General features: G+C 32.0%; 1 protein-coding gene across 7 annotated transcripts in view; it reads left to right on the forward strand.

Moving 5' to 3' along the window:
- Positions 1–27,982, forward strand: part of LOC145268357 (oxysterol-binding protein 1-like) — a 273,488-nt gene that overhangs the window by 147,085 nt on the left and 98,421 nt on the right. For all 7 annotated transcript variants that reach the window (XM_080123886.1, XM_080123889.1, XM_080123883.1 and 4 more), the window contains one exon: positions 5,714–5,955. In XM_080123886.1, the coding sequence (XP_079980012.1) occupies positions 5,714–5,955 (242 nt within the window). The remainder of the gene's footprint in view (positions 1–5,713; positions 5,956–27,982) is intronic.

Consider the following 27,982-nt stretch of genomic DNA (forward strand, 5'->3'; position numbering starts at 1 on the left):
CTCCCCATAAAAAGGGGAGTGTCCAAATGAATAACAATTGTCTGATATGACGGTTTTCACCGCATTGATCAAAGCCGATTTGCTTTCTGGACGTCCCCGGCACAAAAGCCCAGGAAGAGTATCATTGTTTCAATTTAGTTTCACTTTATTTATACTAAAAGACCGAACAAACATGCAACACAATGAAATAGTACGAATTTTATAAAAGTCGATCAAAATAAATCTAGACACGACATCCTCTCGCAAATCATAGATATTATTATCTAGGGGGTATATAAAAAGTTCTAAGACATAGTATCCCCCCCCCCCCCCGAGAACCCTGGCGAAAAAAGCCTTTGCTGGACATACAAAAACACACGCGCCAGTTTTGCCTTTTATATATATAGATTCCTTGTGTAAATAAGTCAGCATTTTCTTTCTAATATATAAAGTATGTAACATTAAAAAAAAAAAATGCATCCCTCTCAATGAAACCTAACTCCGTTGACCCTCAGAGAATGAATATTTTTTCTAAATTTTAGATATTATTCATCCAGGGCAATGCCATCAAGAATGTACCAACTTTGTGGGTCTTGAGTTATGCAGTGTTTTTACTTTAGACAATAGAAAAGAGGCAATGACTTTTTAAAATATCGGCGAAAAAAGCGACCCCTTCCTGTAGGAAAGTGCCCAGTTGAGGATGAAGGAATAAATGTTTTTGGATAATTTTTTTATATTTGTCATCCGAAGGGTCGATACAAATCTTGTGAAAATCCATTGCCTCTGTCGAAAGTTTTAAGCAAACATACATACATACAAACAAACATACATACATACATTTAAACAGATGGGTGAGATTTATATTATAGACTAGCGGGAGTACCCGGCGTTGCCCGGGTGTTTAGAGGTGTGTGTGCTCGGGCGGGGGGAGGGGGTTAAATCAAAACAAAAGAATAAGCGAAGTAATTACCCTGTTTAAATATTATATAAAAAAACGATGTTAAAACTTAAAAAAAAATCAAAAAACAAAATGAACGTAATGCAAATGAACGATGTTAAAATTTCTTAAAATCGAAAAAACAAAACAAAAAAGCGCGAATGTGATGGAAAAAAAAAGTAAAAAACAAACGTGATGCAAAACGAACAATGTTAAAACTTCTTAGAAAAAATCTGAAAAATAAAAACAAAAAGACAGCGTACGTGAAAAATGGCATAAATAACCCTGTTTCAATATAAAAACTTTAAAAAGTGAACAAAAAAAAGACATCTTACATCACAATTTGAACTTACAACCTTTAGATAATGACGCCGCGCTTTAATTAACTGAGCTAAGATGTTGACAAAATTGGGTTGTTTTTTTTTTTTTTTTTTTTTAATATTTAAACAAATTCAAGTTCCAATGTCATTTGCGCATGCATAGAAGCCATCTTGTCATGAGGGAACGGTTTTTTGCTACCCCTGTGCAAAAATGGCCACTTTAGGGTGAAGGAATTAATGTTTTTCGCCAATTTTTCGATATTTGTCGTCCAAAATGTCGAGCTTGAAAATGATACCAATCTCATGAAAATCCGTCGCCTCTGTCAAAAGTTTTTGCCAGACATACAAACACACACACACACATTTTGGCTTATATATATATAGACTAGCGGTGGGTACGTGGTGTTGCCCGGGTGTTTGGAGGTGTGTGTTAAAAAAAAAAAAGTTGGCTGGGTACAAGAAAAAAAAAGTTTTAGTAGGAAGGTAGGATTGAACCCCGAAGCCTTGACGCGAATGGAAACGAAAGGAAAAAAAAGCCAGACACCTAACCATCTTGGCCACAAGGGGAGAGGAACTGATAAGCGCATTAAGTGAAGGTTTATAAAGCGAAATAAACAGATGTGAGGAAGTAGCGTGATGTCTGACCTAATTTTGCGCTGCAAGCCAGATCATTCATTTTTCGAAGACGTGCCGAGCTGGTAAAAGTCGGGCAAATTAAATACACATGCGACCCCTGTTCGTAACTCTTAGATATTATCATTTAGACGTGATATAAAGTTTTAAGGAGTGAGCCAACTGAGAATCATGGCGAAAAAGCCTTTTACAGACATGCACAAAAAGCGAACATACATACATTTTTGCTTTTATATTTATAGATTATCCTAATAATGATAGTGAGGTTTGACTTGACAACCTTTGGCTGTAAATATGGTGTGGTAACCAATTGAGGAAGAAGTTTTTATCAATTGAGCGGCCTCAGCAATTAGGAACTATTAATTACATAAACCAAGAACAGGCAACTATTTTTTTCCCCTTTACTTTCTCTTTCTCAACCTCTATTTTCATCTAGTCAAATGTGGGCCAGCTGGTAAAGGTATTTATTTCTCTCACAAGGGTTGAAGTATGGGATTGGAAAGTCTGCATTCTCAAAGAGCACTGTGACCCAGAAAAAATGCATAGACAACCCCATTGGCATTCCCCAGTAGAAGTGCCTTGGATGATTAGCAATAGATTAACCCTTTCTCAAAGAGAGACGGCAAAGCCTGGAAAGGTGAACCTCTTGGCACTGCACAACACCAGCAATGGTTTAGACTGTTGATTTGGGGACTGAGAGAAATAAATCTCCAAAGTTGGTGAATATTGCAAAAAAAAATTATTAAATTTGTCCCAGTGTTATGAATGGCAGTCATAGGACTTTTGAGTGTGAGAATAAGAGCTCCTTCCTCTTCCTCTAGTTATAATGAATCAAATATATGACTGATAAAGCAGGTTTATGTACTTTGTATCAAATAAGCTATTGATTATAAAAATACCAGGGAAAATCTCTCTTCCCTGTTAAAGGAACTTGAACAGATTCTTCTAATTTTAACATTAAGCAGCTGTCTGTTTGCCACTTGTGAGCAACTCAAGGTGAACATTGTTAATGTAAAGGTAAGAAAGGAGACGAGGCAAAATAATTAGTATCATTTGAGAAAAATATTGGTTACAAAAATAGTTTCATCGCGAGTTGCAAATAAACAGTGCCGAACATGTCTTAGACTCTTGCATTAAAGTGTATCGGTAGAATTACAATAAGAAATTTTGGATTTGCATTCTTGGAGCTACTGTTTTCATCTTAAGTGTTATTTTTACGTTTCAGTTGATGTAATCTCCAACTTTCTTCAAATGTTAAGATTTTTTTCCTTAGAAGCGCTTGTTGAATTTGAATTAAATAAGATACGTATTATATATGTTTGAAGCCAAAACAACGCATTGTTACAAAATAAACAGATTTAAAAAAAAAAAAGACATACTGAAGATGAAGTATATCTTCGAAATATATTTATAGATTTCAATATAAATTTCAAACAAAATAAGTATCTGTTTATTTTGTAACAATGTGTTGTTTTGGCTTCAAACGTATATAATACGTATCTTATTTAATTCAAATTCAACCAGCGCTTCTAAGGAAAAAAATCTTAATGTGAATCCCGCGTGACGAAACGCACCGTTCCGAGACTTAAAAAACTACCGTAGAAACAACAAATGGCTAATTCTCTGCTCCAACAACAACAACAACATACTGAAGATGAAGGTTTTCTTCGAAATATATTTATGATCTTTAACATAAGTTTCAAACAAAATAAATATCTGTTTATTTTGTAACAATGCATTGTTTTGGTTTCAAACGTATGTAATTCGTATCTTATTTAATTTTCTTCAAATGTATTTTGTCAAACTTAGAAATCTATACTGAATTTCGAATGGAACCCTTTATTCAATCCATGATGGGTAGCATGCTCTCGTTCCATCCGCCATGACTGAGTAGAGCAATCCTAAGTAATTTGCAATTGTATTTTGAGTGTTGCTCACACTAATGATTGAACCTTTAACCTTCAGAAGAGTGTAGCTTTTTTTTTTTTTTTTTAGCTGAATTTTACCAAGTACTTTATCCACTATACCACGAGTCTTTGCAGAAGATGAGAATATTAGTCCAAAGAATTCAAATAATTGTCATCTCAAAAATTCAGAAACAATTTTTCTTTTCTTTCTTTTCTTTCTTTTCTTGTCTGCTTTTATTCTATTCCACTACACCAAATCCTTATCTAAAAAATTCAGAAAGGTAATATTATTTTTTATTACATTAGATAATTTTATTTTTGAAAAATATATATGTGAAAGTGACCTTGTCTAACTAGTGTGACGAATCGTCTCTACCAAACTACTGTTAATTTTTTGTCTACAAACTTGAAACTTGATAAAGAGGAAATTTGAATCTTTGGAACAAATTTGATTTGATTTTTAGCTGGTAAAAATATCTAAGGTGTAAAAAAAACTTTTTTAAATTAGAACTAAGTGGACTTGAAGCTCTCTTCTATGCATGCACAAATGTACATTTGTACTTATTACAACATTTTTTAAGTGTTTTTATATGCGTAAGGTCATAGTACAGATAATCACAAATAAAGCTGGAGAGCTAAATGTTTTAGTTTCAATTTCAACTGATGGCATTCAAGTGATTTTTTTTTTTTTTTTTAGCTTTAGAAATCTCTATATATAATTAATAGAGAATTGTACTAATACAAAATATCTTATTTAATTGAATTTTACGATTGGACAATGCTAGGTAGCCTGCTCCTCCCTATGAACTTGAAAACGGCTGGGTCGTTTTTTATAAAATTTCACATAAAGGTACTTTATGTGCCTTACAGTGTTCTTAGATAGGTTTTGTGGAATGTCTTTGATAAGTATTGATAATCGAAATAATCCGATGAAAGAAGGAACGAGTGATTTTGACCAAAGTTAACATCTTATACAGCCTAACAAGTGCATTTGAGAAATTTTGTTACCACACAAACAGAAAGGCCCAGTATATAAAATCAATAGTAGGTTCTTTGATATGACAGGGGCATGTTCCATTAAGAGCACATTTGAGTCTATGGAAAGTATCGATAATCAATAATCAAAATAATCCGATGAAAGAAGGAACGAGTGATTTTGACCAAAGTCAACATCTTATACAGCCGAACATTACAAGTGCATTTGAGAAGTTTTATTACCACACAAGCCGAAAGTCCCAACATATAAAAATCAACAGTAGATTTTTTGATATGATAGAGGTCCATTCAAAATGAATGTTTCTGTTTAGAGCATAATTGGAGCATGATATCTGACTTTTGCATTTTAAACTTAAATTCAAGTCATTATATATAAAAAAAATAATTTATAAAATCAATAGTAAGTTCTCTACAGTGCAATATAGACTACAAGATATTGTGGACTAAGTCGAGGCATGGGAAGTTTCCTCCTCGTGCACTGCGAGGGGACTCCAATTAGAGCAGGCAATCAATCGATTTGATTGTAATATGGGCTAATTTACCGATTTCAATGACAATAAAAATATGGAAGTGTGAATCATTCATTGATCATCATTCAGTCCCGGGTAACGTCGAGTCACAATGCTAGTGTGTGTGTGTGTGTGTGTGTGTGTGTGTGTGTGTATGTATGTATGTATGTGTGTATATATATATATATATATATATATATATATATATATATATATATATATATATATAAGGAACTGTGAGTTTGTTCCTTATATACTTGAAAATGACTGAGTTGATTTTTATGAAATTTCACAGTTACTTCATGTGCCTGGCAGTGTTCTTAGATAGATTTTGTGTCAGAATGTTATCAATGAGTATTATGTGTGTGTGTATATATAACAAAAGATATATTGATTCTTAAATTAACCTTTTCCTTTTCGTTTAATTTTCAGATAGTGAAGATGAGGAGAATCAGCCCGACAAGAATGAATTGGTAAATACTGTGAATGCCTTAAGTGCCCGTTTTGAAGATTTGAGCACATGCAATGACCTCATCGTAAAGCAAGGTGCTGCTTTCCAGCGTGCCCTCAGTGAACACGAGCATGTGGATAGCACAACAGATTCAACAAGCAAGATAAAGGCAATCAACGAAAGAGCCACACTCTTCAGAATTGCATCTAATGCCATGCTAAACGTAAGTTCTTCCGTTTTCCTTTTCTTCATTTTACCAGTCGTTGCTTAACAGGAAGTTATTTTATTGCTGCCATTCCGTCATTTACCCAATGAATATTTATTTTTTTTTTCTTTACATTTCTCCTTTTAATGAATTTTATTTCATAAATATTTTATCATTCTGTATTTTAAACTTGAAAACATGTTTAAATGTTTGATAGCTGTGCCTTTCTCATGAAACAAAAATTTTTATTGTAAAACAAGGAAAATAATATAAAAAGTTTTATTTCATTATCTTTTCTTTGTAAAGAAATATTTTTTTTCATAGGGTGAGTTATATATAAAAATGCGGGTGTGTATATGTATAGTTTTTATGTTTATTTTCTTTTTAAAGTTGAAAAGTTTTTTTGTTTTTTTTTCTGAGAAGACTTTCCTGGAAATATTTGTTAATAGCATACTAATTTTATGATTTGTCCCTGCGCTGCAAAACAGATACTGTCAATAGTTGGAAGTTTTTACATGTGGAAAGAAATAAATGGTAAGATGAATAACATCTTGGAATTTGGAATTTAGACATTTTGTCATCTATTTGTATATGCTCTGTAGTTTCATTTAGCATACATTGAGCTTCATAAATAAAAGGATTAGTAAAAATAAAATTATAATTCCCATAAACATATATTGATTTTTATATATATATTGTTTCATTATTTATTTTTTTTTTTTGTTTGAGAACCTCATCCCATTTTGATTTTGAGGTTGGGTCATTTTCATTATCTTCCACCCATTTTAAGTAAACAGACAGAAGATACCAACAAAAAGTCAGTTTTACCATGGGTCACAAACTGTACCAGTACCGAATTATTTATTAGCAAATAAACAGTGACTCATTTGTAAATTAAGCACAAAGCTATCAGATGTGGGGTCTAAAGTGTTTGTAGGCACCCTCTATCTATCCTTCTCTTAACTAAACATATTTTGACCTATACACTCAAGCACTGTCCCTATTTTTCTTTCATTTTTTGTACATTTTATGTGCCATCACCATAATACCACATTTACTCTATGAATTACCAAAAATATTAATGGTTTTAATTGAATTTTGCTCTATATACTAACATGCGTTTGAATTTGCAAAATTATCTAACATCTTCAGCAAAAACAACCTTCCTAGCAATATGGATTTCATCCTTCCAGGTCAGTGGCTGATGTACTGGTTGTAATATCTTATGGGATCAGTAAATATCTTGACAAGGGCTTTTTTTTTTTCTAAAACAATAGACTTTGATATATCAAAGGCCTTCAATAGAGTCTGGGGCATAGAACAGCTTCACAAACTTGGTAACTATGAAATATCTGGCAATGAATTCTCAACCATCGGATCATTTCCGTCTGATATATGCTTGCAGCATGTTTTTTGTATGAATACAGAAAACCTCAAGATGACAAGAGATAAAGTTTGGTATAAAGCTGATGAACAAAAGAAATGCACGAAAAATACGTGTGATACTTAAATGAGATTTAATTTCAGTAGATATCGCCTGATGTTGGAAAAGTGTGTGGACAAAGAACTGTGTTAAGATGCATGTGTTTATGAAGCTCCTAGACAAGGCATCAGACATAATAAACAGAACATAGTGGTTCAACTCTCGTAAGTTAGGTAGGATGGTTGAACTGAGAAGACCTGTTTAAGATTATCCAATAAATGTTAAATAATTAAGAAATGTGCTTAAACAATACATGAATCTTTTGCTCTCTTTGTTGTATATTATTGATGGGCAGAGGTCGAAAGCACGTAGTACCAATGCTGGCATGCCTCAAGAATCTATTCTGGAACCATCATTCTTGGTCTTCATTAATGAAGATATTCTCTGCAGTGTTGATTCTTTCCAAATCTGATGCAATGGCTTTCTCTCGTTGTTTTCATTAGCTCTTAGAACTGACTGATAATAGTCAGCTAACATACTTCCTGACTTCTGGCATAGCACTACCGGAAGCAGTGATGAGGCAAATCAGTTCCTTTTTTTTTTTTTACTCTAATGCCTATATCTCGCCTTGCACATTATACTCTTCTTTATTACTTTTTTCAGATCGGTCTTTTTTATTTGATAATGATTGAAAAGTTTTTTCAGTCTTTATTTTATTTAAGAATTGTTGAAATTTTTTATTTTTAAAGAATTATCAAAAACTTTTAAAAAAAAAAAAAAAAAAAAATATTTTTTTATTTTTTTTTTTTTGTTTTAACTATTTTAGGAATATTATGTCTTGGATACATTTTGTTTTTAATGATGTCCTATTAAAAACAAAATTATTTTTGTTTTTATCAAATTCACATATATATATATATATATATATATATATATATATATATACTAAGCTTCAATTTAAAAAAAAATTTTTTTATTTTTTTTTATTTTACTTCTGAAAAATAACAAAAATAAATTAGGCACTAAGCCATTCTAAAAGTGTTTTGTGTGTGGTGGAGGGGGGGGCCTATGGTCAACGTTGGCACTGTATCCTATATTTGTCTATCATTTTCCTAGCTAGAAGCTTTAATCACCATAATACCACATTTGCTCCAGGAGTCATCCTACTTGAGATTCTCACATCGATTTTTAATTTTTTTCAATAAATATGAACAAATAAATAAATTGTTTTTATTACAATAATTTCATTGGCATGCAGTAAGGAAAAAAGCAAAAAGGAAAAAATACAAATAGATTTTAGTAAGACCCTTCCATCCCTTTCTAAATAAATTGACAATACCCTTGATAAACCCAACAAGCAGCAAAATCCCACCCTTACACTGTAGTGATCTCTAGATGCTGTAAAGCCTTCTACTCAAATAGCTTTTTCCTTTGGGCTGCTGCACTTTGGAATTCCCTCCTGACCCCCTGCTTCCCTGGCTGTGCTAACATGCAGAAATTCAAGTGTAATGTGAACAGACATTTTGCTGGCTAACTCCATAAATAGTATCCCTACAAATCTGATCCCAAATAGTAGCCTTCATGACTAAGTGACCCTGTGCTTTGTTTGGGGAGAAGCAAAAATAAAAAAAAAAAAAGACTGCCCATTGTTTTCCGGCGTGATAGAAACTGAAAATGAGCAGGTGGATCTTAAAGTGGGTCTGAAATTTAGATCGGAAAAGAAAAAATAGGATGGAGGAGTTGAGGAGTATGTAGTCCTTCCAAGATGTAAAAAAAAAAGGTAATTTTTGTTAGTTTAGCGACTCCTGCCATAAATTATCATCTCAAGGCCAAATCTGACTCATTTTTATTTTTTATTTTTTACCCATATTTTAAAATTAAAAAAGCAAAAAGATTATTATTTTTATATTAAAAATATTGGAAAACCTCATTAGATTTGTGCTAGTGTATTTTGAGTATATTTATTTATTCATTTTGAACTTTTCAAAGAATATAACAAAAATAAAAATTATGTAATCGATTTAAAAAGATTTTGTTTTTACTTATTAAGTGAAAACTATTCTATTATGTTAATGGACCAATATTATTACATGTGTACACATTTTTAATTTAATCATTAAAGAATTGGTAATAATTTTAACCAATTAGCGTCCGCTGTCGTTTTTCTAGAAACAGACGTATAGTTAACCATATTTCAACACATCTGTATTTTTCTGTTATATCCATAGTTAGTCATAAAAATTGGAATGCCTTTCAAATATTACATGTATTGACCGATATATATTGTCAACACTGATCTCACATTCCAGTATATTGTGAAAATCAAAAATGGAAGGATACAATCACTTTCATTTATTATTGCAATCAAACGGATTTTAATAAGTAGTCCTTACACTCAATCCATATTTACTGTCTTTATAACTAATCCATATTTTTTCTATAGAATATGAATGAATACAATAAAGGCCTGCCTTGAGAGAGTTCAAAATAGACTTCATAGCCTCGTAGGAGATGTCCTTTTCTCTTCCTTGCAACCTCTATCTCACAGAAGAGATGTTGCGAGTTTGTCTCTGATGTATCGTTATTTTCATGGAAAGTGTTCGACTGAGCTTCAATCTATGGTCCCCCTCGCCAAACTTTCACAAGAAACACTCGTCTAGCTGTAAACACTATCAATAATTCCCCCCACTCTTTATCTGTGCCTAAACCTAAACGTAGATTCCATGAACAAAGCTTCTTTCTTAGAACTGCACGCCTATGGAATTGTCTTCCGTTTTCCTGCTTTCCGGCTGACTACAATATGGTTGTCTTCAAGTCTAACGTAAATAAGTTCTTGATGAGTCGTTCCATATAAGTTATCAAATTTACCAAATTTTCATTACTAATGATTACTATATTGTCCAATTTCTACTGTACACTCTTTAACCCTTATCCTTGAGTGGCCTCTTGGCCTTGATAATGTGGTGATGCCTATGTAAAAAAAAAAAAAAGTAAATCTTTGAAAATAATTTTGCTCAAAGATAATATTGTATTAAAAAAAATGGTAATAGATTGAAGAAAACATTTGGAACTCGTGAGTTAATAACTTCACTGTTTATCACTTTGTTTTTCCTATCTCTTATATGACCCATGGCAAACAAAATAGTTTTTGTAAGTAGTCTTTATAACCAATCCGCATTCATACATAGTAGAACTTCGGGGTAAGGCATTAAAAATTAGCAACAAAATACAATACAGTATATAATGCACATGTATATAATCAAATAACATAAATAAAACTGTAAAACGGGGTAAATATCGTAACCAGGGTCTGGAAAAACATTGTATTCCCCATCGTAACCTGGAAAAAACTTATCCTAGGATCACCATATCCCTGGGTTCTACTGTATTCATAAACAGAACTTATTCAAGCTATGAGATAGAACTTACATTTCACAAGCCAATACAAGACAACACACACTCACACACCCTCCCCCACACATGTACACAGTCACACTTCTGTGACAAAGTACTAATGCACCCTAAACCTCCACATAAGTAAGAATTAAAATAAATAAAAATATAAAGTAAACAAGGCCAACAATACTCAATGACCCTGAACTGGCTCCAATGAACCAGAAGAGGGTGCTTTAAAAGACACAACAAGATTGTCTGAAGCACGTTAAAATTATTTCAAAAAATTATTTCAATAATTTGAAAAATGAAAATATCAAATATTATAACAAGTATATAAAAAAATTGCTGGTGACCATACTCCTCTCTCTATATATATATATATATATATATATATATAAATAATCACAAGATCAAGACAATAAAATTAAAAAATTAGAGCATCATATTTCATATTTGTTACAATTCGGATAATTTCAAATTTTATGTCTTTCAAAAATGTTCCAAAAATATCCTCTTCAAACGGTGAAATACACTATTTATAATACATCTAAGAACCCATTTCTAATCCCTATTTAAGAGATCAAGCAGTTAAACCTACTTCCACCCCACTCTTCTAAGTTTTGTTTAATTATTTTCCGTTAGTCATGGAATTTATAAATCACTCTATTTTCATATTTCTACTTTTTAAATTATATGTCAACCAATTATCTATCTTAATATTACACTAATCCTCCATATGTTTTTATAAATTAAGTAATTATTTTTCTTCTCAAAATTATTTATTTAAATTAGTTTATTTTCTAAATACTAAACTATACCCACAAATTCTAATTTAAATTTATATGTCCCAACTATATTCTCTTTTGTATAAGCTTTTGTTTACATCTATGATCTCATAATTGATTTTGCTTAATATTTTATTTCTTAGGAAGGAATTGTAATTAAAAAGTTAATTAAAAAAATTAATTAAAATTAACTCTATTTCAAACTTGTTCTGTCATCAATTAAAATGTTAATTAATCTTTTACTTTTTATCATTATAAAAGTAATTGATTTTAATATTCTTAATGTTGGAAATATATATATTTAAAAATACATACCTATTATTATATTTACAAAAGATTTTTGGAGATAAATTAAAGAAAAAAAAAGTGCTTTGATGAACTTGTAGCACTTGTGCCCCCTCAATATACATCCTCCTGACTAATCCGACAAACAGCAAAATCCCACCTCTTCACTGTTGATGTTCTTAGGTGCCGGAAAGACTTTTACTCTAATAATTTCTTGCCTCGGACAGATAGACTTTGGAATTACTTTTCTTTCTTGCTTCCCTCACTGTATAAACATACAGAAATTTAAATGTTATGCAAAGAGACACCTCGCTGCTCAACCCTCCGCTATAGATGTGATCCAAATTAGTAGCCCGTTGGGTCCAAGTGGTAATACACCTTGTCAGGAGTGAAAAAACAGTTTTACAAAAAGTTAATAATTTCAATATTTATTGTTGTCTTTTGTATCGCATATGACTCCTTAATAGTCAAACAAAATTGTTAACCCATGCCAGAAAAAGTATTGCTACACATTTAAAAAATAATAAGCTCAGCCAGTTTTCAAAAAGAGTGATATTTTAGAATTATATAAGGAGTAAAGATATTTTCTATCTTGTGTTAAAAAAAAAAAAAAAAAATCTTTATAGTTTAGTGTTTTTTTTTTTTTCATAAATAATGTTCATGTAAAAAGTTAATCATAACCTATACCACGTTCCAATGTGTTGTATACATTTCATGCAAACCTCATGCAGTCAGCTAAACTCATTTCAACAGGCAAAACTCTGAGGCAAAAAAAGTTTTGCAAATTCATGGCTTATTGAGTGATGTGTTATGTCATTTTGAATGCTGTTTTTTTTTTTTTTTTTTTTTTTTTTTTTTTACACGGTGGTCACCACTTATCAAGGCCCGGAAGCCACTCAGGGATAAGGGTTATTGCAAGTACAGTACGTTAGTGTGGAGATTTGAAGTGTTTACTTAAGGGGGTGGTTCATTAGGAATTTGTTAACGTTGGACTTGATGTTTAAAATAAAATGTTTTTTTTTATATTAAAATTTAACATTTAAGATATATTTTATTGTAAATTTATTCATGCAAATGTGAACCGTTCTTTTAAATCAAAAAAGTTAAGATAACTTTGAAATAAATATTTTAATGCCCAAATCGTCCGCTTTAGGATCTTTAGTCCAACCTACAGTCCCTAATGTTTACATTTATAGAAAGATCAATGTGTTCCAATGAACTTAATGCAATTGCACCACACACCCTAAATGAAATAACACAATCCACCCAGCTTAGCAGCTTATTATCAACATCTCACTGTAGAAGTCCTTAGATGCTGGAAGATTTTTTTTACTTTTCTTAGGACCGCTAGCTTTTGGAATTCCCTTCCTCCTCCTCCTCCAATGGTACTAACATGCAGAAATTTAAATGTAATGTTAACAAACACCTTGCTGCCCAACTTCCCCCTAGGCTGTTCTCATTTAATTCTTGTCCTGATACAATGTATTGAAGCACATTTACAAAATTCAGTTTGTATCTTTATTTTTATTTTTTTAAACAAAGAAAAAAAATCACCCTTGTTTACCATGGGTTTTGTATTTAAACTAGACTTTGTTTCCGCTTAATTATGATTTAACTGCAAGGAAGACATATAGAACTTTTGAAGATACGTTGAATTGTTTTGAAAAAGGGGAAGGGGGGTGACTTGAGCATTTTTTTTTTTTTTTTTTTTTTTTTTTTTTTTTTGCCAGATTTCTGAAATTCTTCGTCTGTAATTTGATGGATGTAGAGAAAACGACAGTATAAAAAAAAACGACAATCAATCCATACAAAAGATACATTAACCCCACCCCCCACAATAGATAACTGCTTTTATTAAAATAACCAAAATAAGAGGTTGTAGTAATGAGATTTTTTTTTTTAGTTTATTTTTTTAAATTTATTTATGGGTCACTATTTAAAAAACAAAAATTAGGGATTTAGTAGGGGATAAGGGTTAAAAAGAATACCGGAAACAAAGGAAAAAGGAATATTACTAAGAAGAATTAATTATACAAGAAAGTGACTCATTATGTATTTGTGTACATTAGACTCGAAAATGACCACAATGTAATAAGTTGGGAAACGGATTTGTGGTGTCTTGTTCCACAGATGAGTTTTTATAGGAAAAAAAACTTGGTACTTATGCATTTTTGTTACCGTGCTGAAATAACATTATTTAAAGCCATTCTTAACATGGGGGGAGGATGTTTTGTAATTATTCTTCACTTTCACCTAACAATTTAATGCAAAAAAAAAAAAAGGATATAAAAAAAACTTGAATTTAACTTGAAAATACTATTCAACAAAAATAGCTTGGTAGCAAAAGTGGATAAGCACCAATAATTTTGTTCATGAAAGTTCAGTTTGTTTTTTTCATAGAGAGTGGGGTTCTTTGCTGGTATACAGGTAGAAGATTGAATCAAGATCTCGCATTATGCATCATATCCTGCATCGTCATCCTCGAGATTAATGTCTGTTTTCCGTGCTGGATGTTGGATGACTTTTAAAAATTAACTTAATTCTAGTCAGGTCTTTATTGATCCCTCTTTCTCTTAAATTGATCCTTATGACTTCCTCTTATGTTTTCCTTCGTCTTAAATTGCTGACTGAACCTGCTACCTCAATTGTTCTACATCTACAAAACCTAAGAACTCTCATACATTTTTTTCAATGTGACTATACAATCAAAGTCTCTTGTTCTACAAATCTCCTTATATTACTTATTCTACATCTCCTTATATTGTCCAGATTTATTATTTTTCTGAGGTCATCAGATCTAAACATATCTCGCATGACACATCCATTATATAATTTACATATTTCTTTCTATATAACATTTTTCCTTAACCTCAGTAGCCAGGTTTTGCTTTCATAAAGAAGGTAATTCCTGGAAATATGAGCTTATGACAACAGAACAGATACTACATTAAAAAAGGGAGCAGGTAATTCCTCGGAGGAAAACAGAACCGATACTATACTACCCACTGTTTTTTTTCTGTCTAGTCATAAAAATATTTTTATTGTTCCTTAGCCTTTTGATCAAGATCAAAGACCAAGGATAACCAACAACACCCAATTCCTCACTTTTGATGGCCTTGTGCCTAATTTGTTTTAAATTCAATTTTTTAAAAATATTTTCTGCAAATAAATAATTAAGTGTAGTAACTGTTCTCAGCATCTTAGTGACATCAGACCTCTTATGATTAAAAAAATACTGTGTATATTAAGAAAATATGACCATGCAAAATTACAAATGTATATTATAGAATATTAATTTATTAGGAACTGTTTATAAAATAAATTTGCAAATTAAGAATATCTAAAGGCGTTTAAGCATTTGCAAATTACTATATATACAGTATTTTTTAAAACCTTGCATCAAAGAATTAAATAAACTCAATCTGTTTTTATGTTAATACTAGTAGGCCGCCCAGTATTTATTGCCCGGTCGTAAAATACATTTAAATTTGATATTTTGATTAATGCAGATTTCATATTTATTATTATACTGTTATTATACTAGCCCGGGTGTTTGGCGATGTGTATTGAGATTTAAAAAAAAAAAAAAAAAAAAAAAAAAGTGGTAGTAAGTAGGCAGGCAGGCAGGCTCGAACCCGTGACGCAAAGGCAAAAAAGAAAGTGAAAAAAAATCTGATGTCTTACCACTACTCCATGACACGACCAGAAGTTTGGAACACTAAAATTAGGCAAAGTCAATTCAACCGATACGATGACTTGCAAAAATGGCTTGCAAAAAAGCGACTCCTCCTTTTAGAAAACTGCCCAGTTGAGGGTGAAGGAAGTAATGTTTTTGGCCAATTTTTCGATATTTGTCGTCCGAGACGTTGAGTTTCAAAATGATACTGATCTCGTGAAAATCTGTCACCTCTGTCGAAAGTTTTAAGCATACATACATTTAAACAGACAGGTCAGATTTATATTATACAAGATTTTATTGGACCCAATATATAGGAATTATATAAAAAAAAGTTTTAAAAAATGACTCGTGTGCCGCCATCGAGAACCAACACATTTAACTTACAATTTACTTTTTCCTTTGATGTTAATGACCGAGCTATGAAGACGTTTGCTGCAAGGCTAAAAATTAAAACATAAACCAATAGCTATTATCTGACGCAGGCATATTAGTAATGCCGTCGTTCGACCTTAACCTGGCAAATTCCATTTCTTTAATTTGCACTCTTTTGCACAGATTTTCTCTGGCTAAAACCCAAATATGAAGTTTCGCATGGATTCAAATGCCCTTTATATTAAATTTCATGTTTGTGGACCAAAAACTGCCAGGAGTGTTGTAAGCAAAAATTTTTAAACAAATTTATATGCACATACATTAATATATATAAAAAGAGGTTTACTATAATCTTTTTATGCAAATATTACGCAAGTATAAATCATGTAGAATATCTGCATGAATATAATTACACGTAATAGTTAACAAAAGATGATCATCCCATAAGAAAACCGAAAAAAAACTAATAGGGAATTAATTAAAATGAATGTTTAAAACAATATGCAAATTAGCTATATCGTTTTGCAGATGAATGCAATTCCAAGACCCATATATATATATATAATAAAGTTGCATTTTCTTTTTAAATAAATAGAAAGAAGTGTTTTTAATATGAATATCAATACACAAAAAAAAAAAAAAAAAAAAAATTATAGGAGTATAGATAGTTAGGACAGATGAAAAATACCTAATATTTTTTTTTTCTTTTTTAGGTGTCTATTGATTAGAAAGTATTTACAATTTAGGAAAAAATAATATTTGGAAATATAAACCTTCATATTAGAAAAAATTTAATATAAAACTGACACTTAATTAAAAATAAGTTGTCTTGGTAAGTGATGTGGTTCTGTAAGGGTTTGGAAGAAACAACTCTGTAAATAGTGGAAACAAAATATATAGAACAGCAAAGCAAAATGGGTTCCTGAATTTTTGAGATAAGGATTGATTATTCGTATTATTTGGAATCTTCGGACTACTATTCTCATCTTGAGTGTCATCTTCACAACATTACAGTCGATGTAACCTCTGACCTTCAAGTATATCTTATTGAAATCAGGAATCTTTCTGTTGAACTCAGGAAGTTGGACAGAATTTTGAATGGAACCCTTTATTTACTTTATTTCCTTCCCAGAGCATGGGGTAGCATGCTCTAGTTCCGTCAGCCATACATGACTGGACAGAGGTCCTAAGTAATTCGCAATTGTATTTTTTGGTCACCCACACTGAGAATTTAACCTTCGACCTTCAGGAGAATATCACTTCTGCAATTTAGAGTACTCGGAAAAATCAATTGTGAGAGTTTCACAAGATACACCTGAAGAAGGTTAGAAGTTACATTGACTGAAACGTTGTGAAAATGATACTCAAGGTGAGAACAGTAGTCCAAAGATTTGAAATAATACAAAAACAAAAAAGAACAAATGAAGAGTGTTGGTATACGTCAGCCCGACTGCCACGAATGCAAAACTTCTGCATAAACGTCGATAGGCATATTCAACTGGTTTTTGAGAGTGAGTGAAAGAGTTTATTATTGTCTGTAAGGTTGAATACGACAACACAGTATTATGATTACTGAGATTCTATTTATATTTAGATAACTAGATTGATAATGAGATTAAATATTTACCTGCTTAAATAGTAATCTGCTATAAGATCTTTTTTTTTTTTTTCTCTTGCCAGCATATTATATAAGAGAGATGATAGTTTTGCCAAATTAATATTGGGCATTTACCAAATGATAAAGGTTCTTAGGTTGACAAGTAACTTACATATATTTTAAATATTTGTGTGTATAAAAATATTTTTCCCAATTTAGAAAAAGAACTTATTTTTTTGTAATATTGAATAAATATATATATACTTGTTTCACATAAACATTAATGTCACTACACATTCACGAGCCTGTTTCAGTCAGCCAGTTACTAGTAATTAGTTACCTCTTTGGACAATGTTGCTGATCGAAACATGCTCACGAATGTGTAGCTACACATTAGAATATTATTAATGCTTGTGTAAAACAAGTAAAAAGTACATCTTGCCTTAATTCGGTATTGAGCACTCTTGTATTAAGCTCAAAACTTAATTGGTTATTTTACCTCTGGAAAATATTACACTGGAATTTTTTTATATATTGTAAATAATATCAAGTAACAACACACATTCAGTATTAATAAATTATGCATTCCATTCAAACACTACAACCACTGACCAACATGTGTATCTTGTCTATTTGACACGTGCATTTAGTTTGATCATGGATGTAAGTGATCTCCCTATATTGTCCAGATTTAATGTTCCACCAAGGTCATCTTTAAGACTAGCAGTACACATCCATCGTATCATTTCTTTCATGTAATGCATCTGGCCAGGTTTCTCTTCCATAGATTATCACATTTTGTGCGAGTATCTGATAGACTTCCCTTGTTCGACAGTAACAACTTGTTTTTTGTAGCGATAATCTTTGGACAACCTTCACTAATGAAGTGTAGAAATTGATAAAAATTCTGTTTGTTTCAAATACGTGAATTTGTTAAAAAACAAAATAAAATTTAAAATTTTTAAAAATAATTGAAATTTTTTTTTTTTTAACTGGGTGATTGTGCAGATCAGTAATGTTTTAAACCAATGCATTTCAGGTGAAAGCATTACATACGTCGTGTCATGTTGAAATTAGTATAAATTCTAAAAAATTACAAAGAAAAAAAATGATCTTGTAAATGTGCTAGATGTATTTTTAAATCATAAAAATCATCCACAATTACGTTTTAACATGATGTGTTTAAAAATGGCGGACCCTTAATCAAAATTAAATGAGATAAGTCAATTTATCATACTGAATTGCTTTCACAACTTTTCCATATCAAAACATATGATAAAACTTAATAATTCAATAAATTCTATTTTTACTTGTACTTATTTTTCTGCTAAATCATTTTTCGTAATTTTTTGAATTCCTGTTAATTTGGACATGGCACATGAGTATGTAATAATGTTTTCACCTGAAGTGTGTTGGTTTAAAATATCACTAATCTGCACAAGCACCAAAAAAAAAACGAACAGGTTTCAACTATTTGGATTATTTAGACTACAGTTCTCATTGTGGATAGAATTCTCTCATTTTGGGCCGATGTACCTTCGTAACATCTCTACAAACTTGGTATTCAACTTCAGCATGGAATCCTTTATTTCATGTGCAGAGGTAGTTTACTCATTTTCTCGGTCATGACTGGGTAGAAATTTGGAATAATTCATGATTGTATTCTTAATATCACCCATGCTGAGGATTGAACCATCAACCTCTAGAAGAATGTCATCGATTATTACTTCCCACTTGTGTTCGTTGCACCACAGATCCTAAGGTTGAAGAGATTCAATCCTCCATACAAATTATTCCAGGATACAATTACTTTTATCCATTCATGGCTGACAGAACAAGAACAATCTGCAAGACATGACTGATGCAATGATGATTCTTGACTGGAACAAATCTTTGTCGATGACATGAAGCCGTTTATGTGCGAGTATTTTCGGATTGCAAATTAAATCATTTTGTGCAAAAGTTAATGCAAAAAATTGTTTCAGAATTGTCTAGATGAGGATTGTTTGAACTTTTTTTACTGCTATTCTCATCTTGGTCTTATTCACAATGTTTTGGCCAATGTAACCTCCGACCTTCTTTAGGTGCATCATATACTAATCCTACTAGATCAGGCTGTCTGAAGATTTAAGCTTCCTGACTTAAATACACCAAACCTTGATATGTTTGGGGTTTTTTTTTTTCCTTTCTCTGTGCAAAACTCAGTCATGTTCTACAAAACCTAAAAGAAAAACGATTTTTTTAAATAAAAATTTTATTTTTTGAACAGTCAGAAGATAAGTCCTTGAGTGGGGGCTACCTGTTAGCCATAGGTGGTGGCCTGTGATGTTTTGGCACAAGATTCTGGTGTTTGAGCAGACCATGACCTGTGTACAAAAAGGACATGGCCCTGCAACTTTAGCCACTTTAGTCCTTATCTGGGCTAGACAGCCGGTCAGACGTCTAGCCCGATCTGATCTATCAAGTGGACATGGCAAACCCTAACTCAGAAGACACTTTTCACGACCGTACAGATTCCAACAAATAATGTTACCCAGATCTCTGTAATTAGTTGGCAGCTCTAGATTTGATCAGTTTGGAGAAAAAGGACTGTGACATCATTTTATTCCCCTGTTTTTCTATTTCCTTGGATAGGAAAACAAGTGCTCATAGATCCTTTCAAATATGAGTATACAACTCCTGTATCCTATGAGGACAAATTGGTTTCTCTTGTGTGTTTCTCCATTAAATTAGACTCTGTATTAGGTTTAGAGAAGAGATGACAAAATCCTACAAATATTTTAATGGCTACTAAATCGACCAAGAGACTGCACACTGAATCTGACTCTGACAATAAAATAATAAAAAAAAATTCCTGGAATTTATTCGGAAAACAATACGACACTCTATTAACAAAACTATCTTCATTTTTAATACAAATAAATATATATATATATATATATATATATATATATATATATATATATATAGTAATTTATAAAATATATATGGCGATTAAGCTACACTGAATATTCGGTGTTTCATCCACTCTAGGATTCGTCAGGCTTATGCGCGAATTCTGTGGTTATTTCTCGTTTTTATATGGTCCTCTTCTGTTGAGGATTTTAGTTAGCCAATCAGCTTTCTAGTATCCACCGCGCCCCTTCCTATCAGCCAACGGGCATGCATTTTATCGAACAAAGGATCTGTTTTAAAACTAGGTTAGATTTAAGGCAGACCTTTTCCTTTTTTTTTTTTTATTTTATTTTTTTTTTTGTATATAAATATATGTGTACATACATATATGCACATATATATACATACATATGTGTGATCGTTTATGTATATTCATGTTTATTTAATTTATTTATTTGTTTATTTTCTATTGTTTTTGTTAGTTTTAAAGCTATTTTGTATCGTTATCCTAGAGTAAGTTTTATTTTGTGAACACAGTTATTTGCTATTTCTCTTCTACAGTTTAATAGATTTTGGGGGTTCTTTAAAGTACAGGATAGCAAATTTTTCATGAAGGCATAATTTACATGGGTCGTCTAAATGCCTACACGTGGTAGCTTGTCTTATTATTTTCCATTTGACTACCGGCGAATGTCCGCTTTCTTTCAGTTCCCAGTATTTATTCGCTAGTGTTGTTTTTATACGGTGTTTATATATATATATATATAAAAGCGAAAATGTATGTATGTATGCTTTTCCTCGATGTCCACAAAAGACTTCTTTCAGAGAAGCGCTTGCTCGGTTTACAACTTCTTAAAACTTTTTATATAATTTATAAATTGTAATATCTCAGTTACCCGCGGAGCTCGCCTGTCTATTTAATTTTATTGACTTTCAAACATTAATTATTCGACATTTCTCGCATCAGCATGCGTTACATTCGGTTTTCGGGATTAAAAAAAGCGAAATTCGACTCTAATAACAGGCCGAAAGCCAGTTGTCTCAAGAGAGCTAAGTAACGTTTGTTCAATGTCGACTTCGTCATATCAGACTGTAGCTTTCATTTCGCTCCTCCTAATAAACAGGGAGCGGGTTTTTAAAAACAAACAAACCCATTTATTCACCTCATTCCAAACTGTCCCGCACAAAATGCTAACTGCTGAATACCTATCGCTGTCACGTCAATCAAAAATGCGCACCTATTTTTTTTTAACACTTTACTATTTTCCAACTGCGCGTCGTGAAGGCTTCGTTTTTTTTTTTTTTTTTTTCCACATTTTCGGGGGTTTTTCACGTACCCCGAAAAACACCCGGGCAACGCCGGGTACCCCTCGCTAGTATATATATAAAAGCGAAAATGTATGTATGTGTGTTCGCTTTTTCTGTATATCTACAAAAGGCTTTTTTCAGAGAAGCGGTCGGTCGTTTCACAACGTTTTAAAACTTTTTATATCACATATAAATCGTAATATCTCAGTTAACAACGAAGCTCGCCTGTCTATTTAATTTGCTTGATTTCGGGAAGATAAATATTCAACATTTGTTGCTCGCCACATGTGGGTTAGTCTTTTTCCTATAACATCTTGGGAAAATAAAAATCTCGCAGTCAAACTTGACCTCATTAACTCATTAAAACGGGCACCTGCCAAATCCAAGTAATTGAATAAATTCAAACATGTTTTCGTTAGCATGTCGCGGTGGGGCAATCGTTAACGTCGCACTTTTTTTTCACACTTTATTTTACAACTTTGCCTCAAGTGTTCGGGTTTGATCCTCATACTTACGTTTTTTTTTCACCCCCCTACACACCTCCAAACACCCGGGCAACGCCGGGTACCCCTCACTAGTCTATAATATAAATATCACCTGTCTGTTTAAATGTGTGTATGTATGTATGTCTGCCTAAAACTTTTGACAGAGGTGACGAATTTTCACAAGCTTGGTATCATTTTGAAGCTCGACCCTTCGGACAACAAATATCGAAAAATTGGCCAAAACCATTAATTTCTTCACTCTTAACTCGGCACTTTTCTACAAGGAGGGGGTCGCTTTTTTTCGCCGATATTTTCGATAGTCATCCCTACTTTTCGATTGACTAGCCTTAATTTAAACCTTCGTCACTTCCGGTTTAGTGATGGCCACAACAGCAAAGACGTCAGTTTTTTTTTTTTTTTTTTTTAATCACGTTCTTTGCCTTCAAGGTACAGGTTCGAGTCTGCCTGCCTACTAACACTTTTTTTTTTTTTTTTTTAATTTGCTCAACACACACCTTCAAACATCGGACACCCAGGCTAGTCTATATATTAATATGATAGTGTATGTGTTATTTTCTGTGTCACGCTTACATCCGGGTCGTTTAATTGTTATGTACTGCTATTTCTTGTCATAAATAATTTTACCAAGAATTCAAGAAGTTTTGGTTTCGATTATAACTAATGGCATTTAAGTCATCTACTTTTTTTTTCATAAATAATTTTATCAAGAATTCTTCATAAGTTTTGGGTTCTGTTTCGATTATGGCTAAAGGAACTCAAGTTTATATATATATATATATATATATATATATATATTCCATCAGTTTTTATTTTAGTTTTGATTCAAGCTAATGCACCCAAGTCATATGGATATATTTTTTTTATTTTTGAAATCGCAACTTTATAACATGTAAAAATCGATAGAACATTAACTCTTTAATAATATATATGAAATCTACAAGAATTACAATATATTTATACATATTTTACAATGAGGCTGGGGATTCATGCTAGCTTAGATGAATACTTTTGTAGTCTTAACAAAAAAACTACAATTATATCAGGGTGTCTCCATTTACACTGAACAGCTACAAAATGCCAACATCAATATATTACATATGAACAAGTCCTCGATGGAATTTCGACAGGTTCCGCTAGTTACATATATTTTTATTTACACATTTTTTTTTAATCATGGACAGAAAAGTAGCATTATTTGATGGAGAGGAGTTTACCAACTCTTTGAGGTCAATTAACTTCTGCAGTCATGCAAATAAGGCGGTGACTAGTTTTTGCTCCTTCTCTCACAATTATTTTCTTACAAAATTAAATTCCACCATAATGCATTTCAGTTTGTTGCTACACCCATCGGACATTTCATTCTTGCGTGCTTGTGTAGAATAGTGGATTTTGAAACAAATGCATTTCAGGTGAAAAAATTATGTTTCATGTCGAAATTAGTATAATTCCCCATCATCTAGTAGATATTTTAGATCCAATTATTACAAAAAGTCATCCACAATAACAGTCCGACATTTTGTATTTTGAAATGGTGGATTGTCGAATTGATCAATTGCAATTATCTCCCACTGAATATTGAGAACTTTTAAACATTAAAACGTACAGTTGGGATCGTGAGGTGAAATCACTGTATGGTAGGGCCTAAGCAAAATTTTACACAGTACATAAATTAGTAACAAAATACAGTACAGTATATAATACACATATATATAATCAAATAATATTATAAATAACACTGTAAAGCGGGACACATACCGTAACCAGGGCCGGAAAAACATTGTATTCCACATCGTAACCTTAAAAACAATGTATCCCAGCGCCACTATATCCCAGGGTTCTACTGTACAATAAAACTTGATAAATTGTATTTTTACTTGTAATTATTTTTCTATTCAATCATTTTTTTTATGTAATTTTTTGAATTTAAACTAATTTTGACATAACATGTAAGGATGTTATGTTTTCACCTGAAATGCGTTTATTTCAAAATCTACTCTGCACAAGTATCAATTCTTCTTAGTGTTAATAAAAAAAGCAGTCTTCTACCCACCACCCCGAAAAACATGCACACAACCCCCACAGTCTAGAAAACAAGTTGATGAATACTCTCCAATCTTTTTTTTCGCTGAGCTTCTTGGTAGGTTCGCTCCTTAAAACTTTTTATATGCTGTCTAGATGATAATATGTACGACTTAACAACGGGGGGGGGGGGTCGCGTGTGTATTTAATTTGCCCGATTTTTAAACGCTATTTTATTTCCAGATTTTTAGATTGCCGCATGTCCTTCATGACAAGTTGGCTTCTACGCATGCGTCAACACGTGCAAAAAAAGTACCTTGAATTCGTTTAAATATTATAAAAACCAACTTACATTTGCCCACATGTCCATAGCACAATGGATTTAGTTCGTTATTTTAAGATTGCAGGTTCAATCCGAGTTATCAGATATTTTTTTATTTTTTTTTATTTATTTATTTATTTTTTTTTTTAGATTTTTAAACTTTTAATATTGAAACAAGGTTATTTATACCATTTTTTTTTTTTTTCACTTTTCGCTGTTTTTTTTTTTTTTTTTTTTTTTTTTTCCCCCAAACACGTTCATATTTTTTTTTTTTTTTTTCATCTTGTTTGGTTTTTGTTTTTTGTTTTTTTTTTCTTTTGGTTTTCTGATTTTTTTTAAGAAGCTTAAACAGGGTTGTTACTTCACTTATTCTTTACCACCTCCCCCTACACACACACATACACCTCCAAACACCCGGGTAACGCAGGGCACCCCCGCTAGTTATTAATAAAAGGCATAAATATATAATATTTATGAATAAAATGCACATACCTACATACAGAATATTTGCAGAATAATGAAATATTTGTTAGATGATCGCTTTCTGCTCACAACATCAGAAAAGTACATGAAGTTCAGATGAACTATTCTTCTTTTATTCCAATTGTTTGTCATAAATTTATTTTGTTTAATATTCATATCATTCGAATTATTAATGCAGTCTCTTTTTACGCTGACCACGCAACCACTTCCCAATGTTTAATGATTGCTTTTAATACAACTACAGCTGTTGCACAATGTGTGTGTGTGTGTGTGTGTGTGTGTATGCTTGGATGTGTGCATAAGTGCTTACATGCATGTATGTACATATGTGCGAGCTTGGGTGCACATATTTGTGTGTGTGTGTGTGTGTGTGTGTGCGTGTGCAAATATAAAATGTGCATGCAAAGAGAGAGGAACAAAGCAGCTTTCCTTTCATATCTGTGAGATAAAAAATAAAGATTGTCCACTGAAAGGTGTGTGCATGCGTAATAATGCAGGTGGGCATAAAATGAGCGTGCATATAAATGTTGGACAGAGAGCGGTCAGTCCATCCGTCTCTTGTTTGTTTCGTGGGAGTTCACCTGTTCAGGTGTTGTTGATGACAATCCACAGTTTGTCTCGTCTCTTAACCATGCTGACTTCTTTATCAAATCTATAAGTAAGTAGCCAGTGTCTCCTTATTCTTTTTTTCTCTCTCTCTCTCTCTCTCTCTCGTTTGTGTGCTCCTCTCTCTCTCTCTCTCTGTTGTTTTCATAACAAATTAAGTTTTATTAATGTAAATTTATTTTTTTGTATCAAATATGCTAACATCCAATATAATCGATCAACATTAGCTTAGCTTTCTTTCATGTTTGTTTAATGTGTAGTGTATATGCTTTAAGTAGTTCAGTATAACTTTTAGGATTTTCTATAAAATATGTTGTAATCATATCTGCTAAAATATATTTTGGCATTCGTGCAGTATAGTTAACGGAGCAGAAGTCGAAAACAAAGAAAATAACCAATAAGTAACTTACCAATTGAAAAAAAAAAAAAAAAATTTTTTTATTGACTTGCAGAGTTTTAAAGTTTTAAAACTTTTTTTTTTTGTTTATTTTATGTATATTTTTTTAATCTTTTCGTCAATATCTGCTTTGGAATATACTGTGAATTAAAAAGTAGTTTTAGAAAGTGACAAGTTTTAAGTTGATCTGGACTTAGATTTAGTTTTTCTTTTTTTTTTTTTTTTTTTTTTCTGAATTCTTTTCTAGAACAGTGACACACTTTAATCCAGCAAAAGAAACCTAAAACTACTTTTTCCTGTAAATTTTAATTCAAAACAAATTATTTTATGTTCAGCAATTAAAGGCTCTGAAATGTCAGTTCATGTTTACAAGAGATTCTACTTTTTACTTTATATGTAAACACATTGGTAAAATTTTGAAATGTGTGTATATATACGCACATATAATACATTATATTACGTGTGTGTGCATATATAATATATATATATATATATATATATATATATATTGCTGCTGAGATTTTAGCGATAATGAAATATTATGTATTAGCATCTACCTATATCAAGGAATTCGTTTTCCCTAAGAAATATTTCTCCTATTTTTAGAACGTAAACAAACACAGTCATCCACATACAGTACTGTTTCGTTGTATCACAGCTCATCAGTGCGGCTAGACAGGCAACTATCTCAAACCAGGATTGTATTTCCAACCGCCCAAATGACAGTCAAGGCTTCTTACTATTACGCTATTCGGCTGCTGCTGTGTGTGTAGCGAATTAACCATGTTTTGACAGTGTCCAAATGTCGAAGCTTGATTTGTTTAAACGAAGAGCATCACTTAAAAGGCAGTTTGCATATCACTTACCAAGATGCTCAACCCAAGATAGGGAGCATTATAGTCATCCACATACAGTACTGTTTCGTTGTATCAATTTTATTTTTTGAAACAACTTTACGTACACGTGTTTCGCTGCTCTACAGCTCATCAGCATAGCTTGACTGTACTAGGGCTCAAACCTTGAACTATAGGTTTATAGTCAAGTGTGTATACTGTATTGCTGATATTTATAGCTACTTTTATCGCTTTTACAGTTATTTTGTTGTTGTTGTTGTTGTTGATTTTTTAGCAATAATGAAATATCCGGTATTAGTCTCTTACCTAGGAGATTAAGTAATTAGTTTTTCCTAAGAAATATCGCCCTTCTTTTTAGGACGTAAACAAATATTATTTTTATTTTACTTTTTACAACGGTAGTCTATATGCATGTTGTTTCGTTGCAGTGCAGTAATATATATATTATATAAAAGCCAGGTACGTCCAATGATGGAGTACTGTTGCCACCCCTGGACGGGAGCTGCTAGAAGCAGCTTATCCTGCCTTGACAGAGTTCAAAATAGACTTTGTAGCTTAGTAGGGGATGCCCTCTTCTCTTCCCTGCAACCTCTTTCCCACAGGAGAGACGTTGTGAGGCTTTCTCTGCTTTACCGTTATTTTCATGGCAAGTGCTCGTCTGAGCTTCAATCTATGTCCCCCCCCTTTGCCAAACTTTCACGAAAAACACTTGTCTAGCTGAAACCACTATCAATAATTCCCCCACTCTTTATCTGTGCTTAAACCTAAACGTAGATTCCATGAACAAAGCTTCTTTCTTAGAACTGCACGCCTGTGGAACTCTCTTCTGTTTGCCTGCTTTCCAGCTGACAACAATATGATTGCCTTCAAGTCCAACAACATAAACAAGTTCTTGATGAACCATTCCCCTAAGTAATCCAATTTACAAAATTTCCACTACTTATGATTACTATGCTGTAATCCCATTGACTAATGCATACCCATTAACTCTTATCCTCGAGCGGCCTCCGGGCTTTGATAAATGAGGACTCCTTTGTAAAATATATAATATATATATATATATATATATATATATATATATATATAAATACAAATTTTTTCTTAATTTTTCCCATTTA

This window comes from Euprymna scolopes, chromosome 43 (assembly GCF_053919585.1).
Source record: "Euprymna scolopes isolate OS-2025 chromosome 43, ASM5391958v1, whole genome shotgun sequence".
Taxonomy (NCBI): Eukaryota; Metazoa; Mollusca; class Cephalopoda; order Sepiida; family Sepiolidae; genus Euprymna; species Euprymna scolopes.